Source organism: Anolis sagrei, chromosome 2 (genome assembly GCF_037176765.1).
Source record: "Anolis sagrei isolate rAnoSag1 chromosome 2, rAnoSag1.mat, whole genome shotgun sequence".
Taxonomy (NCBI): Eukaryota; Metazoa; Chordata; class Lepidosauria; order Squamata; family Dactyloidae; genus Anolis; species Anolis sagrei.
Window position 1 is genome coordinate 200,179,688 of NC_090022.1, and position 18,540 is coordinate 200,198,227.

Here is an 18,540-nt window from a genome sequence, read left to right on the forward strand (position 1 = left end):
GATCTGGTGCCTTTGAGTGATTTAATTTTATATTTATATATGAATATCACAGATAAGGAATCCAGTTGTGGAATGAAAGAGCAAATGCTACAACTATGAATCCAGTGTTCTTTAAAGTAGAATGTGTTTGTACTCAAACATTTCTCTATCATACAGGTCTTGTAGAAATATACATCACTACCATCCCATTAATTTTTCCGCTTTCATTGTGTTACAGCTTGGAATTTTCATGGATTTAATAGCTCTTGATACAGGCAGTCCCTGAGTTACAAATATCCAACTTACAAGCAACTCATAGTTACAAATGGGGGTGAGATAACAGGAAGTGAGAGAAATCTACCACTAGGGAGAGAAATTCACTCCTGTAAGATTTATCACGGGGAAAAAGGTGTCTTAATGGAAGCTTTATCACCAATCCTTGTTTCCATAACATGCCAATTTTTTCAAATTCAAATTATCACAGGGAGAGAAAGTGAGGTGAATTCTTCTGAACATGGGCACAGATAGCAAAACAAACACCACAGGAGTGTTAACCCTTCCTTGTGAGATGAATGTATGTTTTTATGTATATTTGGTTGGAGTTACAGTTAAAAATGTACCTGTTTCAACTTATAAACAAATTCAGTATAAGAACAAACCTGCAGACCCTATCCTGTTCGTAACTTGGGGATTGCCTGTACTCAATGCTGTGAAGTTGTACAGTATTGTCACTTGTGGTACAAAACCAGACTAGTATTAGTAAAAGTGACAACTAAGTCCACTTCAATATCAAATTACAAAAAAAAAATGTGAAACATGCAATGGGAATAGTGGTAACAAATGCTTTTTTGCAAAGCATTTTCTCTGGATTCTGCGGTGGTTTTTCTCATTGCTGATCTAGGCTGTTCATCCAGGTTTCCTGCAACTGTACCCGAGTGTGAAGACAAGGGAGCTAAAGTTGGGTGTAATCTACATATTGTGGGCATCCATATCAAAACTTAAAATGATCATATTGAAGCTACTTCAAAATTAATGCAATTCAATTCTACACCATTGAATGAATGCTGTTTGACTGTAAAATCAATATACTTAAGACAGCCATGCTGAGCTATCTATGGGAGTTGAAATTTGGTAAGGTCTTTAGCCTTCTCTACCAAAGAGTGCTGGTGCTTCACCAAACTACAACTCCCAAGATGCCATAGCATTGAGCTATGGCAGTTAAAGTGTTGTCAAACTGATGTAATTCTGCAATGTAGATGTACCCTTGACAATTTTCTTCAAGTTTTTTTTCTGTGTCAGGAATGACTTGAGAAACTGCAAGTTGCTTCTGGTGTGAGAGAATTAGTCATCTACAAGGACGTTTCCCAGGGGATGCCTGAATGTTTGATGTTTTTACTATTCTTGTGGGAAGCTTGTCTCATGTCCCCACATGGGGAGCTGGGGCTGACAGAGGGAGCTCAACCTGCTTTCCTTGGAGTCGAACCACTGACCTGTTTGTCAGAATTCCTGCCAGCACAAGCATTTATAACCCATTACGTCACAGGGGGCTCCTGTTTTCTTCATGTTTCATGTAGCTATCTCTGCTTCGTCATGACCTTGGTATTTTAATATTGAGATAAATGGTTTTAATGTTTATGTATGCGTATATGAATTTGTGTCCCAGCATTGAATGTTTGCCGTATATATGCTGTGCTCCGCCCTGAGTCCCCTTTGGGGTGAGAAGGGCGGAATATAAATGTTTTAAATAAATAAATAGCTCACTTTATAGTGTGTGTTTATATGACTATATTGTACTCCATCCAGAGATCTTTGATTCCTGACCATTCTAAAATAATCAATCAATCAATCCTGTCTCCTCTGCAGATTCTTCCTACTCAGAGCCTCCAGATGTCCAGCAGCAATTGAACCACTACCAGTTAGCAGCCCTGGCAAGGAACAACAATAACATTAGCCCTGTCCCGGACCAGAAAGACGAACCCGTCCTTAATTGTGAATTTTGTGAATTCTCTTCGGGTTATATTCAGAGCATTCGGCGCCATTACCGTGACAAACATGGTGGGAAGAAGCTGTTCAAGTGCAAAGATTGTTCCTTTTATACTGGCTTTAAGTAAGTACTTGCAGAAGCGTTGGACACATCCTTTTCACTTTTGTAAAACCTCAGTGAATTTCTATAGTCAGGCGAAAATATGAATCAGAATGTTCTTGTTACATTTAATGGCCTACTCAACTGTCTTATCACCTAGTAGCTTATTGGTAGGATGTTTTGTGAAATGGATGTCACCATAGTTGTGCTGCACAATTAACATCTCGCACATTCTTGTCACATTATAAATAATTCTTCTTTTGTGGTTTGTAGCATAATCCTACATCAGAAAAGGGGAGTCTTTTGTGTTCAGTGGGAGATTCTGTAAACTAAGTGCATAAAGCAGAAGAGGAGAAGATGTGGCCCCAGGTTGCATGCAGCCTCTGAAACCCTCAAACTATTTTCTCCCCTCTATTATTTTTACTAGTTTGATATTCAGGCAAAAAACTCACAAAATGTGTATCCAAAACCCAACTGCAAGTTGCTTCTGGTGTGAGAGAATTAGCCGTCTGCAAGGACGTTTCCCAAAAAATACTATCTCCCCAATCCCTTTCAGAATTCCCCATATTTCTTTTTGCAAGTGAAATATTTTTACATCAGAAGCATTCTGACGGTATCACTCTGAAGGTTGTTAGAGCTACATTTTTTTCAGGAGTTTCTAAGATTCGGCCCATAAGCAGCACGGTGATCTCTTAAAGAGAGCTGTTAGGTGAACTGGTGGTTCCATTTTTTAAAGTAATGTAATTTACAGTTATTGGAATTGCAGAGTTACTATGGGAGCTTCTCATTGAGTCCCTACAGCTCAACCTAGTATATGTCACTGGCCCAAGAGGCAAAGTACATACATACGTATTTCACCCAGTTGGGGAGCATAGATGTGTTCTCCCAAATAAAGACCAAAGGGTAGGTTTGTTCATCATTCCTTTTCCAAAATAGCTAACCAGATGGCTTTGATTAAGCAGTCCACCAGTAATTTTCCTGTCCCTACTTTTCAGTTCAGCACTTTATACCGGCCCTCTTATGGTCTACCTCAACATGTTTTGACAGTATTTCCAGCCCTGCCTACTTGATTACTGCACTTTCCTTGCGCTCCTGTCGGAATGTATTGCACTCATTGAGTCTGTACCTCAGCCATGTTATTTTCTCAGCCATATTTTTATGCTGTTTACAAGTGTTGTTTGTATTTTATTTTTATCTGATATTTTTAATCGATTTAATTGTTTTATTTGTGTGTTTTACTTGTAATTTTGGGCTCGTTCCTTGTAAGCCGCCTTGAGTCCCTTAGGGAAGATGGTTGGAAGGGTATAAAAATAAAGTAGTAGTAGTAGTTATTATTATTATTATCATCATCATCATCATCATGGCTATGTTCAGCTCTCAAAAAGGGCACTCTCCTGCTCCTGTTCCTTGGAAAACGGCATTCAGAGGCATAATGACACCAGTAGCGGGGTAATATATGTATACGTAACTTATATCCCTTTTTAGAAGTCCTTGAATTTGTCTAATCTGTTAATTTGAATTGAAAATTGCATCAATTGAGTAATATGCTGGACTAACGGAATGATTTAGGAAAGAGAGTCCTTTGTTTGGTTTGTTTTGAGGGTTTTTAAAAGTTTATTTGCGAAGTTTCGCATTGGCTTTCCTTTCTGTTCCCAGTGTGTCCCTAAATTTGATGCCTAGAAACCTGATTAGTTTTGGTTTTGCTTTAGCTCATGCTGGGACTGGTTCAAATGTCACATTGATGTACCTCCAAATTCACACTTTAGCATTGGTTGTGAAATTCATGGGGTTGCCATATGTTGAAGGAAAACTTGAAAGTACGTAAATACATGCACATTGGTTAGAAAAACTCCTGGCTTGGCTTATTCAAAATCAGTTCACTGATACCGATTGAAACTTTTACGACCATTAAAGAGTGTATATTAGAAGGGAGACCGCATATGATACTACAGCTCACTTCCAATCATTTAGCCACAATTAAGAGTTCAAGTGAGAACCATTGTGGTGAACCAGAGTTGAAGTTGGACTGCAACTCTGGAGACCAGGATTTGAATCCCCACTCAGCCATGGGGAATCGCTCTCCGCCTTAGAAAAACGCAAAAAAACTGAAGAAATCTTGTAATAGGATTGTCGGAAACAGCTTGAAAGCATATTAGAGTTCAAGTATGCTGAATTGGCCATGGAAAATGCTTAAAGACATTGTTTCTTGTTGCCTGTTGTGGCAAATTTTGCTGTCTTAAAGAGTGGTATTCATGGAATCATAGAGTTGGAAAAGGCCATATGGGCCATCCAGTCCAATGCTCTGCCATGCTGCTGAAAAGAAATCAGCATTAACCAAAGATTGTGATCTTCTTCTGAGTTTGTCTACTTCTCCTTGTTATTTGTAGATCTGCTTTTACTATGCATGTGGAAGCTGGACATTCAGCAGTTCTTGAGGAAGGACCCAAAGACCTCCGCTGTCCTCTCTGCCTGTACCACACCAAATATAAACGGAACATGATTGACCATATTGTCCTTCATCGAGGTAAACAAACACCACCAGAATGTATCAATGGCTAAACTGGGTTTGCACTGACAATTCTTGTGGCTCATTTGGAAAACTGGTACTGCAGGAAAGTGTATAACCATAATGGCATCTATCCTAGATTGTTTTTTCGGGTATCTTGTTAGACATGTGCAAATTTTAAATGGAAAGATGTAAGGACATGGACTGTCTTCAGAACCTTATTTTATATAAACATTTCAACTTAAGATAGAACACCTGCTATAATGGACTTTATGTGAGTGTTGTTTTGTGAAATGCAAGTTGAGCATCCCTTAGTTCAGAATTTTTCACATTGGTGGTGGCTGAGATACTGACAGCTTTGCTTTCTGATGGTTCAATACGCACATAGTTTAGGTCATGCACAAAATAATGTGCATGAATTGCTTTCAGGCTATTTGTATAAGTATATATAAAACATAAATTAGTATTGTGTTTGGGCTTTGGTTCTGTGTTCCAAAATATCACATTATGTCTGCGTATGCAAATGCAAGTACTCCCAAATCAGAAAATAACCCAAAATCCCAAACACTTCTGGTCCCAAGCATTTTGGATAAGGGATATTCAACTTGTAATATCTCAGACTCGCCCCTATGCCGTATTGCTTTGGATGTCTAGCATCGGGCTGTAGCTGTGGCCTTTCATACTATACTATTATAGCATTACTACTCCACCTCACCTGCCATGGCAACATCCTGTAGAGTTCAGGAGTTGATGATTTGGTGAGAATTCCTCACCAGAAAGCTCCATGAGTGCCTTCCAAACCCATAGAATGCAATCATCGTAGATAAAGTAGGATCATAACTCTGTGATTGAGAAGTGTGAAAGGACCTTGTCTTTCTAGCACAAAGCTACAGTCTCTTAGCACTTTCTGGGACTCCCACCAGCCTCCTAACCTAAGGAAACTGAAGAAGAATTTCAGATTGTGTTGGCTGCAGAATTACATGCTTTGAAGAGACAGCTGTTTGGTCTCTTCAAGGCTGGGAATTGTGCCCATAGTTATCACACTTGATACGTAGAAATGGTCGGTTGGCTATTGCAATCCATACCCATGTGTTGGGGTGGCATTCTGCCTGATGACAGCCTGAGCAGCATTCCCTCATCGGGGAAGTAGTGTTGAGGTAATGAGGGGTGCATGTGCCATCTCTTTCCCTGAGGACATCTTTCCGTTTTCTTTTTTATGTTGCAGCATAGACAGGATGGCCTGCCTCTTCTTCATGAGCTTCTGTTGCTTTTGAGTACCTAAGTAGGGCACATGAGAAGACTGTAGAGCTCACAGCCAGGGCACAGGAAAGAAATTCAATGACTTTCACAGATGTCCCTTTTTAAAAAATAAAAATAAAAAAGTGGAAAGAGAGAGATCTCTCTGGGATTCAAAATGCATGTAACAGAGCCACCTTTCGCAAAAGCAATAGCTAAGCAAACAATGGCTTCCAGTGTTGAGCTTAAACACAGAGGGAGTTACTAGCGCCAGACTGCCAGATCCTGTTGACCTCCAGGGCATGCTAGAAGGTTTATCTGTTTACAAGGCTTTTTAAGATGGCAGAGGGGGAGGCAGAAGTACTACAACCAGTATTGGGTTTTTTGTTTTATACCTTTCTGGAGTATTTAAGTGGATCAGGGAGCTTCTGTTTATTTTTTGACATATTTTTGTGGTGTTTGAATTGTGCTGTTGAAGAAATTTAGATAAGGTTGGAAAACTGCTAAAAAGTATGGATGAAAGTGAAACACACACACACACAATAAATCAGTGGTGACTTTTCCTGAAAGTGAATTTACAGGGATTTAGCCAATCAACTGTGATTATCTCTGAAATAAAAGCACCAAAATGATTGTAGAGCCTACTGAAATTTAGTCTGTTTGTCAACTCAAAGTTTATGTTATTTCTTGCATCTTTGGTAGGCCGGTGCAATGTTTCCTGGGGATGCGGGGATGTACGCTTTACCTTATTTGTGGAATTACTTGAGCCAGATTGCCTTGTTAATGTCATGCATTTCTATAGCGGAACACAAAAGTTAAAACCATTTGTTGTGTATGTGTCAGGAGCAACTTGAGAAACTACAAGTCGTTTCTGGTGTGAGAGAATTGGCCGTCTGCAAGGACGTTGCCCAGGGGACACCCAAATGTTTTGACATTATACCATCCTTTGTGGGAGGCTTCTCTCATGTACCCACATGGGGAAATGGAGCTGACAGAGGGAGCTCATCCGCACTCTCCCCGGATTCGAACCTGCAACCTGTCGGTCTTCAGTCCTGCTGGCACAAGAGTTTAACCCACTGCGCCACCGGAGGCTCCCAGTTAGAACCATAAAGTGTAAGAATGCAGTTGATTATAACATAAAAACCTACAGAGATGTAAAACAGCCACTGATTCTATCAAAGTAAATATAAGGATAATGATGGAAAACATCTCAATAGGGTTTTAAAACTGAAATATTAAAAATCCTCAGAGAACAACTAACCAATGCATTCATAATGTGAGCACCAAGCAAGCTTTTGTAAGTAGAGCCCATCACCAAAGCTAGGATGCCACTAACTGAGAAGGCTCTCAATTTCTTTTGGTTGCCTACTGCTAAAGCAGCTAGAGTTTTGTCAAGTTGCCTGAACCTTGTAGAGCTTGGACGCTATCCAGTCTAGAAGTTCTTAGTGAAGGTAGCCTTCCAGATAAATCTTCATTTAAATTTTTATACTGCCTGGGATGAAAGCAGAAATAAGCTGTTCAAAATCTATTTTCATAGATCCTACAAAATTGCATCCCCAGTTGATCCAAAGAGCAAAAATTCAAAGTAGTGATTAGAAGCCTTCAAACCTATCTCCAAATGTAATGCAGTGGATGAAAAGCTTCTACATACAAAATGCCTCAAAAGGCAACTATCAATTTGCACATTTTCTAAGCCAGTTTATGGTCCTCACTAGCTTTCTGTAGAACTATTCTCTTTTGTTGCTCTGTCCCATTACCACCTACCCCCAGCCATGTCAGTAAAACCCACCTCACTTACTCTTTCATGCCTTTGGTTGTCTGTGCATAAGAGAAAGGGGAGTGATTCTGGGAAGGATGGGTGGTGGTTCTTCATTAAGGTAGCAGAAAAGAAGGATCATGACCTACATTTATAGATTTGTGTGCCCAGTCTTATCTTTATAAGGAACCGGGGTTGGAATGGGTAGTCTAGGATTTTAAGTGATGAGCAGTCTTCTAAAATCCAAGCTCATTAGGGAGTAAACAGAATCTCGGGATCCAGGAGTGCTGTAGGAGACAATGGACAAATGTAATTCAGGATTACTTGCAGAGGTTCCATCTGATGGAGAGGTGGTCAAGAACATATACTAGATCCAGTAAGACTAGTATAGAAATATTGTTCTAGAAAGTCTTCCATCCTGGAGCAAAGTCATATTAGTTTTAGTTTTGAGTTGTTTGTTTTTACATTGGCACTTCTCAGTTGGTGAAGCTATATGCTTTCCCTTAACTACACTTCTTGCATATAATGTGCTTTCTTCCTGTGTTTGATCATCAGACCAATGCTTAATAGTCAGCTGTAGGATTCTGGAAGAAGTCTTCCTTATTAAAAATAAATCCTATGCATGTGGTGCCCTTTATGTACAAGGTGTCTTTTCCTGCAGCCAGGCAGTTCTGAACATGAGTAGACTTGTCTGCCCCTTTGTGTGTCATCACTTTCAGGAGGTCATTCCACCTGTGTCTCAGAACTGGTCCTCTCTTCCTTCCAGAAGTAAGGGAAACTTCCAGTAGCACTCTTATCTGCTATTGAAGAAGTCAGTCTTCCGCTGGGCCATTGGCCTAGGGGGTTCCCGGGTGCTGCCATTTATTTATTATTTTTTTATTTTAAACATTTATAGTCAGCCCTTCTCACCCCGAAGGAGACTCAGGGCGGAGCACAACATTTATTGGGTAACCCAGGTCCTACTGGACTGCATGACAGTCACTCTAGGTGAACTCAGAGCTGCACTCCCCTTACGCCATCATTCTATGCCAAGCATGGCCAAACCTTGGCCCTTTAGGTGTTTTGGACCTCGGTTTCCACAGTTCCTAACAGCTGGTAAACTGGTTGGGATTTCTGGGAGTTGTAGCCCAAAACACCCAGAGGGCCGAATTTTGCCCATGCTTGCTCTGTGCCCTCATTAGTGGGGATTTCAACAGTTCTGTTAACATTTTGGAGCAACTAACAGGGGTCGAGGGAATTATGTCATAAGGTTCCTTTAAAAACAAGGACCCTGAAAGTCCCATTGTACTCGCCGGTTGACTGGTCACATTAATCCATGGTATTAAATCGACTTTTTATTTGACCCATAGGCCAGTTAAGATGTTGTAGATCTCACTTGACCTTTGTAATTTCCTAGTAAATGTCAACAATATAAAAATAATACTTGAACTTCTAAGCTAACAGCTAAATAAATGTTTAGGGCAGATGATACTAACCGTTGTATTATAGATTGCAATCCTAGAGGATTATTATAAGAGTGATATTGCCATGTTAATATTTAGTATTAGTGCACTATTTCCTCTTGTGTCATACAGTCTTTCTGCTGAAGATGTTTCCACTACTAATCATCTCTACATCCACTTTCTCTTGCTGTGTGTGTGTTCTAAATCCCAGACTGATATTATTAGCAAACTAACAGTAAGTGTCCAACAGTTGTTCCATGTTTGTTCCATCATGTTCTGGGCTGTTGTTGGCTATAACTTGACTACAAACATAACTAGATTTTTATATTATATAACCGCCTTAAAAGGCTTGGAAATTGGGAGTATTCTTTGACCAAAACTCAAGCTTCTTCCTTCTCTCAAAGCCAGAGATTTCTGATGAGATAGGAAGGCTGTTAAGGCAGTTTCATGCCTGTTAATATGGCTCTTGTATCTACCTAGAAACTCTTGATTAAAAATCGTACTGCACAACAATGGATAGAAAAATCTTAAGTGTTTCTGATAACAGCTCCCATAATTCACATTGACAGGAGAATTTTGAGAGCAGTTTCCCCAAAATAGTAAAGTTTCCAAACAATTCCTTTGGCCTATGAGATTCCTTTAGCATAGCTAAAGTAGCAAAGGGCTGTGTACAGGGAATAAAGAGGCCACCTCTGCTATAAAGAACAATATGTTGTTGTTGTTTATTTGTTCATTTGCTTCCGACTCTTCATGACCTCGTGGACCAGCCCACGCCAGAGCTCCCTGTCTGCCGTCACCACCCTCAGCTCCTTCAGAGTCAAGCCAGTCACTTCAAGGATACCATCCATCCATCTTGCCCTTAGTCTGCCCCTCTTCCTTTTTCCTTCCATTTCCCCAAGCACAGCGTGTTACAGACATTATCTCTGATGGCTCCAATTTGGCCTGTTTTCACTAGCATGAGTGGTCCATTCTTGGCTATACAAAGAAAACTACAGTATAATTGAACCCTTTATCAGGTTTATTTTAGCATGTGCTTTCATGGATTGCAATCTGCTTTCTCAAAAAAAAAAAATCCAAGGAATGCAAGTTGCATTGGAAGAAATGGATTGTAATCCATGAAAGCATATCCCAAAATAAATCTGTTAGCTTCAGTGGTGTCACGTGACACTTGCTTTGATATGCCAGTCTAGATTCACTTCGTTGCCTCTTTGAAAAATTACACCAGTGGAAAAATGCTGCTTTAATAGATAGCGGAGAAGTCAGATGGGTGCTACTTGGGAGTTTTCATTAAACCACAATTAAGATAGGGTGAAAGAACTTAATCTGTAGCAGACGCTATTTTCATCCAGAGTATTAGGTTGCTGGGACAGGGAGCAGTGCTCATTTTTTTTAAAAAAGGAGGAATGTGTTTCTCATTAAGCTGTTATGGGCTACAGGATGTTATCAATCTGCCTTGGAGAGTGTTGTGTGCTCTGAATTTAGGTTGGGCAATGTGAGTGTGGTTTTGGCATACCGTATATGGGCACGGTGGGAGCTGGAACTCTTAGGTAGTTTACAAGGCTTTAAGGAGCGATTTCGAAGGGCCGGAAAGTGGTAGTTGCACAGAGGCAGTGGCAGCGAGAAACAGCACCTGGCTTGTAAAGTGAGCTTGGGTTTCCTTACGGCCTGACCTCCTGAACCCTTTTTGGCACTCCCGAGCTGGAGAAATGCAAACCCACGCCCAGCCAAAGCTTGTAGGCTTTTCATTTAGCCCAGATAATGCAATTAGCTGCTGCTGTCTTCTGATAAGTCACTCCCACCCAGCCTTTGACTAAATGCCCTGACATTCTTCCAGCGCCTGAATGCCACTTACCAAGGAAAATAGGCCTGAGGACTGTACATTTTTGTAATTCCCTAACTTACTATTTCTTATGAGCAAAGAATGGATGATTTTTAAATATGATTTTTGTAGTTCATGAGCTCTGTTATTTTAAAATGTAAATGGCATTGGTACTTTAACATTATTAAAAGCACTATTTAATTAATAGTGCATTATTAAAATAAACATTAATTATTTAATTGCATTTCTTAGCATTTGGTTTTATTTGTCTTTCTCCCACCTGTACATTCAAGTTACAGGAGCAAAACCTAAAAGAAGAATAAGACTGTCACAAATAGTGTAGAACATAATTGGAAAAGATTGCATATAATTATGATTATACAACTCCAAACACTGGTGATGAGTAATTGCATCATGTATTTTCTGGCTGTGCCCCAGTTCAGACGCCTAACTGAACAAGCTCTAAGGTCTGTATGCAGAAATATAAATGCATTGGGTGTAGAGTTCATGGTCCATGTAGATGCTTGTACCCATAACACTCACATTCATATAAACTCTAATTAGAAGTTGCTTTCCCAGCTTGAGTCCACATGCAAACAGGAAAATATATAATCCTCTTTCTTTGGCCTTGTTTTCCTCATGTGTAAAGTTACAAATCTGAAAAAGAAGCATTTCCATTTCCTTAGAAACTCTCAGCATGAATGTGTAGCTCTCCATGAGAGCACAACAAGGATGGAGGAACAGCAGCTACATACTGTCCTATTCTCATGTGAATTGAAATAGAGTAAATAACATCTAAATAGAGATTGTATGAAATTGGGTTTCATGGTATGAGCCACCACATGGACCATGGGCACCGCTCTATACATAAAGAGGAACACAACCATGGAAGGAGGTAAGGCGAATGATTCCTCTGTTCATGTGATCATTCAGATGGGATAGGTAATGCTGCAAAAGGTTGTAGTTCTCTCTCCAGAAAAATTGTTCCAATTTCAAAAGTTCCCTCAGCTGTTGATAATCTTCTACCTCAGACGTCTTTATCCAACTATCGAACAGTTGAGACAATCTAGAGGCCACCTGAGCAAAACTTTGTGTTTTATCTTTCTTCAACGTCCTGAACTTAAATCTATAATATTCAGGAGTCAATCTATATTCCTGTTGAATCTGTTTCTTAAACAGATCATAGTCTCTACAAGACTCCTCCGGCATCTGTCCATAAATCTGTAAAAGCTTCTCACTTATCTGAGGCCTTAGGTATATCATCCATTTGTCTTTAGCCAACCCAAAATCTCGACAACATCTTTCAAAAGATATAAGCATACACCATTAAATCAATTAACCATTAATGTATCAAAACAGCATTAGACAAGGGCAATAACACTTCGGCTTAAAGACATTTTTTTTTTTTTGCAAATGTCAAGCAATTTGAATTTGGTTTTCCTCTCTATAATATTGTAATCCTGAGAGAGAACTAAAAATTCATTGTTAGAAATCCTAAGTGTCTTCTTTAAAGCTACCGCTCCGAGATTATTATCTGGGTTGGAAGTTACGTTAGTTTGAAGACATTTCTTTCTGACGGTTTCAACCTGTGATGTAGACATAGTCCCTGTTTTCAATAATTGGCCTTGGGCAGTCCTACACAATTGGAACCTCATAATAATGTAAAATCAGCAGGGGACATCTACATAATTATATGATTTTCAAGTCAGATTCAGACAGCAAGAGAGAGGTTCTTGGTGGCCTCCCTCTGTGGCAACTCACTTTTTGAATATATACCTAAACTACTAGCAGATCCTGGAAGAAAGAGGTTATAAATAATACTTCTAAGTACGGTAGCGACTTTGTGTGCTGCAGGAAAGGGGGGGGGGGTTAGGCGGTGTGCTGGAGTAGCAAGAGTCTAATGCTTATTTCAAAAGTAATATAAGGAGTGAAGCTGCTTTATTGATGCAACAAATAGTTTCTAGTTACATCCAAAGGCTACTTTTAAATGGCATTTTAGAAGTATTTTACAAAAGTTCCTTCCAAGTTTTATGCCATTCTTTCATCAGTACTATAGACCACCTAGTTTTAAATAGTGATAACAAAAAGTAATGAGCATTACAACAAGCAATCCAGGAAGTTGCTATTTTTCTTTCTTTCAAAATTGCCGCAAAGAACAGCAATTGATTATTTTTCAAATATAGGAGAAATGAGAGAAGAAATTTCTTACTCAAATTAATTATCCAGATTCTTCCCCAAAGCTGCTTAATGCCTTTGCCAGCTAACAGGATAACTGACCTCACACTGTCACTGCCATATCATACTGGAAATAATATTTTTGTAGCTTTGCCACTGGTACAGTTTAACCAGTGTTCTGGCTGGTTTCCTTATTGCAGTGGTTCCCAACCTTTTTTTTGACCAGGGACCACTTGACCAAGTACCGCTTTGACCAGGGACCACTCTCCAACATTAGTACCAAAAGGGTTATGAATCGGTTTTTTGGTCAACTTTAGATTTGGTTTGGTTATTTGGGGTGCTATTTCAGAAAATTGCATTGGATAGACCACATCAGCTCTAGTTTCTGATATAGAACATACGCCACCTAGTAGTCGCCATCTGCTCGTCCACAGAAAAACATTTTTATTAATCTAGAGCTCATGTGGAAGTAGTAATCTTTTGTGGGTAGTCAGCCTCTCCCCTCCTGACTACCCCATTGCCTCGACACTATAAGCGGATTTTGCGAGACCCGTCGCTCTGGTTGCTGCATAGTTTCGAGGTAACGGTGTAGCAATGGTGAGGCTGCAGACTATATTTTCGTTCTTACGGACTACAGGCTGGGAACCACCGCCTTATTGGGATGCTATCTCTCCTACAGCATACAGTAATGGAAACTTTTAATTATTAAGTAATTAATTCTGAGAGCTTCCTTCTCCCAATAGTACCCAAGGCGTGTTTGTGTGTGCGTATACATACACTCTTCATAAAAAGAGTTGGGCTTTGTGATTGAGAAGGGGGAAAAACTGTGAAAAATTACAGATATATATTGGACAGTGTATGACAATTCATTTGTGCAAAATAAATACAATAGCCATTCCTACAGTAACAGTGTAGAATTGCAATTAGGTCAGCAGTGCTGTCCAGGTTCTTGAAAAAAGGGCTAGTCAAACCTAACCAGTTCATTCCTCTTCTCTTTCTCACCATTCCGTAGGGAAATTATGGTGCAATATCTCATTACCTCTGGAAACATGCCAAACTGCAAAATCAAGGGATCTTTTGGAAATATTTCAATAATTAGGGTTGGGTTTGGCGGAATCAAAGTTAAACCAGAAAAGAGGAGGGCTTCTGCGTGGGTGTTTTAATATGCCACATTGACCAGTTGAGAGCAGCTTCTTGTTTCACACATTGTAAGAATGAAATAAGAAAATGCTTATAAAATACCAGAGAGTAAATGGCAAAAAAAGAAAAAGGCAAATGGACAGGTTTGAAATAAATATTGGTGAGACAGTGGGAAAAAGCTGAAGTGACTGTGTATATAAGCTTTTGTGTCTAGCAAATTTTCATGTGGGAAGGGGGCTTCCCATTTCGTGCTTCTGAATAAATGACATGGTAGAAATGGTAGGAACAAGTTTCATGCACATGTCTAGTTTACACATTATTTTATTCTTTTGGTTATTTAATATTTTCTGTGTCTCTACTTAAGTGATATTTGTCTTTACTGTTCTGATGTGGCACAAATCCTATGTAATATCATGCTACCTATTTCTAACATTAATATTAAAATCTGAAATATATACAGAAAGTCTTTACTCCTTAATAAAGCTTTTATTTCCCCCTGAACAGAAGAGCGAGTGGTTCCCATAGAAGTGTGCCGTTCGAAGCTGTCCAAATACCTGCAGGGAATTGTTTTCCGCTGTGACAAGTGCACATTCACCTGCTCCAGTGATGAGAGCCTACAGCAGCACATAGAGAAGCACAATGAGCTGAGACCTTACAAATGCCAACTCTGCTACTATGAGACCAAGCACACGGATGAGCTGGACGTCCACCTCCGAGATGAGCATAAAGTAAGTGTCTTCCATCAATATTCACTGGCACCTGCTATGCCACTCTGAAATTCAACACCGCCACAGATTGAGAGAAAGAATCTGACTGCCACATTCTAATTGCCATCTTCCTGGACATCGGGTTGTTGTAGGTTTTTCGGACTGTATAGCCATGTTCTAGAAGCATTCTCTCCTGACGTTTTGCCTGCATCTGTGGCAGGTCACAACCTCTGAGGATGCCTGCCACAGATGCAGGCGAAATGTCAGGAGAGAATGCTTCTAGAACATGGCCATACAGTCCGAAAAACCTACAACAACCCAGTGATTCCGGCCATGAAAGCCTTCGACAATACATTCCTGGATATTTGTAAGGAAGTCCAGTTGGCTCGACATATCCACAGATCCTGTATTCATAGACGCAACTGTCGGCCACTGAAAAATATTTTTTTACAGATATCAAAAAGCAAAGCTTGATTTTTGCCATTTTATATAAGGGACACCATATTGCTATGTCATTATATATAATGCAACTTGTTTATTTTGGGGTTTTATGAATGGTCCCATTAGAAAATATTTAACAATTTGGGTGAACTACAACTCTCATCATTCTGGGTCTGTTACCCCCAAATGCTGTAAGTATTCGAAGTTGGCCATGTTGGGTATGCATCCTGTTTTGGTCAAGATCCATCATTGGGTTCACAGTGCTCTCTGGATATAGATATAACTCCCAAAATGCAGGGACAGTTCCCCCAAATTCTACCATAATTCAAAGTTGGCCATGTTGGGTCTGTGTGTCAGGTTTGGTCCAGATCCATCGATGATGGAGGTCACAGGGCTCTTTGGAAGTGGGAGCCAATAGAAAATCAGTCACATACATACATACACTTTTATTATATAGATAGATATGACACCTGTGGGCATTACTTGTGCTCAAAACTAAATTTTAGAATACATGCTTCATCCCTGCTCTTCTCGGCAGAAGAGTCAATACCAATACACTTCTCACTCACCTTTTTCATTTATTTTTGGTAGCACTCTTCCTTACCATTTTCATCCTTTCTACTCCAGGGGCAAAAGCTCGTATTGTCCTTAGAATTCATCTGCTATTGTTGTGTCATTTTTTATCACTTCCAGAGACTTGAACCATGTCTTTGTTGACATGGGGATAATTGTTCTTGCAGAATTTGAGAGGCTGGGTTGCATAGAATATTGGTGAATGGGAAATAGAAGGATATCGTGCATACAATGGGAAATATCAGGGAATGAACTGGACATCTTTGTCTTCTTCTTCTCTGCAGGTGAGTCGCAATTTTGAACTGGTTGGACGGGTTAACTTAGATCAATTGGAACAATTGAAGGGGAAAGAGGAAAGTTCCAGCAGTGACGAGGAAGAAAAGGAAGAAGAGATGAGCCCCAAGACTGATGAGAGAGGTCAGTATGGCTGCTTTGTCTGTAATGCTTAGCAGAAATCTGCACCCAGCTGATTCTCCATCCTCCCTTTTTTAAAAACCTCACCATCATTTTTCTTTAGGAACACATCAGGCAATGCAGTCTAGTCATTCTCTCTCCAGCTGTCAGATAACAGAGAAACAACCAGATCACATGAAATAGTTGTCCATGAAAACAATGCATGTGTGTCTATGTGTTCCCAAGCCCTTCTGAGACTAGTTTTATTAGGTTTAAGCCAATATGAAGCTAAAAAGATGAAACTCAGTTGCTAATCAAGTGAGCAAATCTAGAATAACAATGATGTTTCAGTAGAGAATAATGACCAGATGGTGTGCTAGGCTTATAAATAGCTCTGCATTGAAATCAACTGCATAACTCGTAAGGTATGTGTGAAAAGCTGGATCCATTTTCAGTTAGATCAGTATTCCCTAGCCTGTTGCCCTTTGGAGAACTTTTAAATTACAATTCTCATAATCCCTAATCAATAACCATTTTGGCTAGCAAAGGTAGAATATCTATTACTTCTGATCTGAAATGGAACCAGGAACCAGTGGAACCAAGAACCAACACAAATGTAGTATTATGATTCCACTTTAACTGCCATGAGGTTGGGAGTTTGGGGTGTGATGTTTAAAATGTTCGGCCTCACAACAACAGTGATTAATGGAAACAAGGTAAAAAAACAAATAATAAACTGAAATCATCACCATATTAACATTTATTTGAAAACCTTGGGAGAGAAAAATTAAAACCTTTGCCTTTGGTAATAGGTGCTAGGCAAGCATCTTTTGGGAAGAGATTTCCATAATTGGGTACCACTTTTGAAATATTAGGTGGGTCGTCATCTGGATTTCATTATGGATTATCCATCTTAAACCCCCCCCCCCTTGCCTTAATTCTGTCTATCTTACTCAGGATCTTTCAGTTTCCTCTGTTTAATTTACTTTATTTAATTTATATACCACCTTTCTCTCAATGTGGCTTTCAAAAACAATAAAAAAATTTGCCATACAATTTAAAAACAATTCAAATCTTATTATAATGCATTTTAAGATCAATTAAAACAGACAAAAAGTTTAAATGACAAGTAAAACATACCCAATAAAAAAGACTGGTTATACATTGAAAGCTTGCTTAAATAGAAGCACCTTTGCCTGAAAAAGATCAGTAGGGGAGGAGGGTGAGAGCAGGCACTGAGAAGGCTATCTCTTGAGCAGGACTGATAGAAAACCTCCCCTTGAAGATCTTAGTGGGATATTGGGAGAAATTGTCTTTCAGATAATCAGAAGCCAAGTTAGTCTTTGTAGGTCATTATTAGCACTTTGAATTGTGCCCGGAAATCTACTGGCAGCCAGCGAGTTGCTTTAACAATGGAATTATATTCCCATCTGCTTAAATGTTCTGTTACTAAGAGAGAGGCTACCAGAGTTGCACTCACTTAGTTTTTCTGACATTCGCCTGGCCTCTTCTCTTATAGCATTTATATCATCTCCCCAGCCAGTGAGGCAAGTAATAAATCAAAAGACTTGCTTAATGAGGCAGTATTCAAAATTTGTGGCTACTGCAGATGTACATATCTATATTGATTCTGTTGCACTCCAAGCCAGGAAACACCTCAGTACTTAACCACCACACTCCAGTCCAAGTTAAATCAGCAAAGCAGTTTATTAAAGATCATATAAAAGCACTGTAGCAAAAATAGTAAAAAATGCATAGTCTATAAGTATAAAATAGTCCACAAGGTTCAAGGTATGAGGTACAAGAGTAATCCAAAATCTCAAAGCAACAGGAAATCCAGCACAGGAATACAAGGAAACCAGGGAGTACAAGGCAGCATAGAATACATTAGAAAACTCCAGGAACAATCCTTCAAACTTGGAAGCATGAAACAGGAGCAAAGACATCTCAAAAGGCTTGACTAGGATTTGGCAAGAGCTGTTGCCTCAATTACAAATGTTGACAAGACTCTCTAATATACACATGAAATCATGCTTTCTCCCATGACTTCCTGATACGAGTCTCTTCTCTAACAAGTGCTGTGACCTTCAGAGATTCTGTTGAGCTGCACTAAGTTTACGAAAACCGCGTCTCCTATCAACCAGCTCATTATCTTGCAACTTGGGATTTCAGCCTCTGAACTCATTTCCCTAGAGGATGACTCTGCTGCACCATCTCGGCACCTCTCTAGAATGTGACCTTCTTTAACTGCTGGAGACACAGACTGATCATTTATAGAACTTATAATCTC

General features: G+C 39.6%; 1 protein-coding gene across 8 annotated transcripts in view; it reads left to right on the top strand.

Annotated features, from left to right (window-relative positions):
* ZNF462 (zinc finger protein 462) overlaps positions 1-18,540 on the top strand; it is a 172,675-nt gene that overhangs the window by 144,139 nt on the left and 9,996 nt on the right. For all 8 annotated transcript variants that reach the window (XM_060762553.2, XM_060762551.2, XM_060762555.2 and 5 more), the window contains 4 exons: positions 1,843-2,086; positions 4,450-4,586; positions 14,641-14,864; positions 16,142-16,274. In XM_060762553.2, the coding sequence (XP_060618536.2) occupies positions 1,843-2,086; positions 4,450-4,586; positions 14,641-14,864; positions 16,142-16,274 (738 nt within the window). The remainder of the gene's footprint in view (positions 1-1,842; positions 2,087-4,449; positions 4,587-14,640; positions 14,865-16,141; positions 16,275-18,540) is intronic.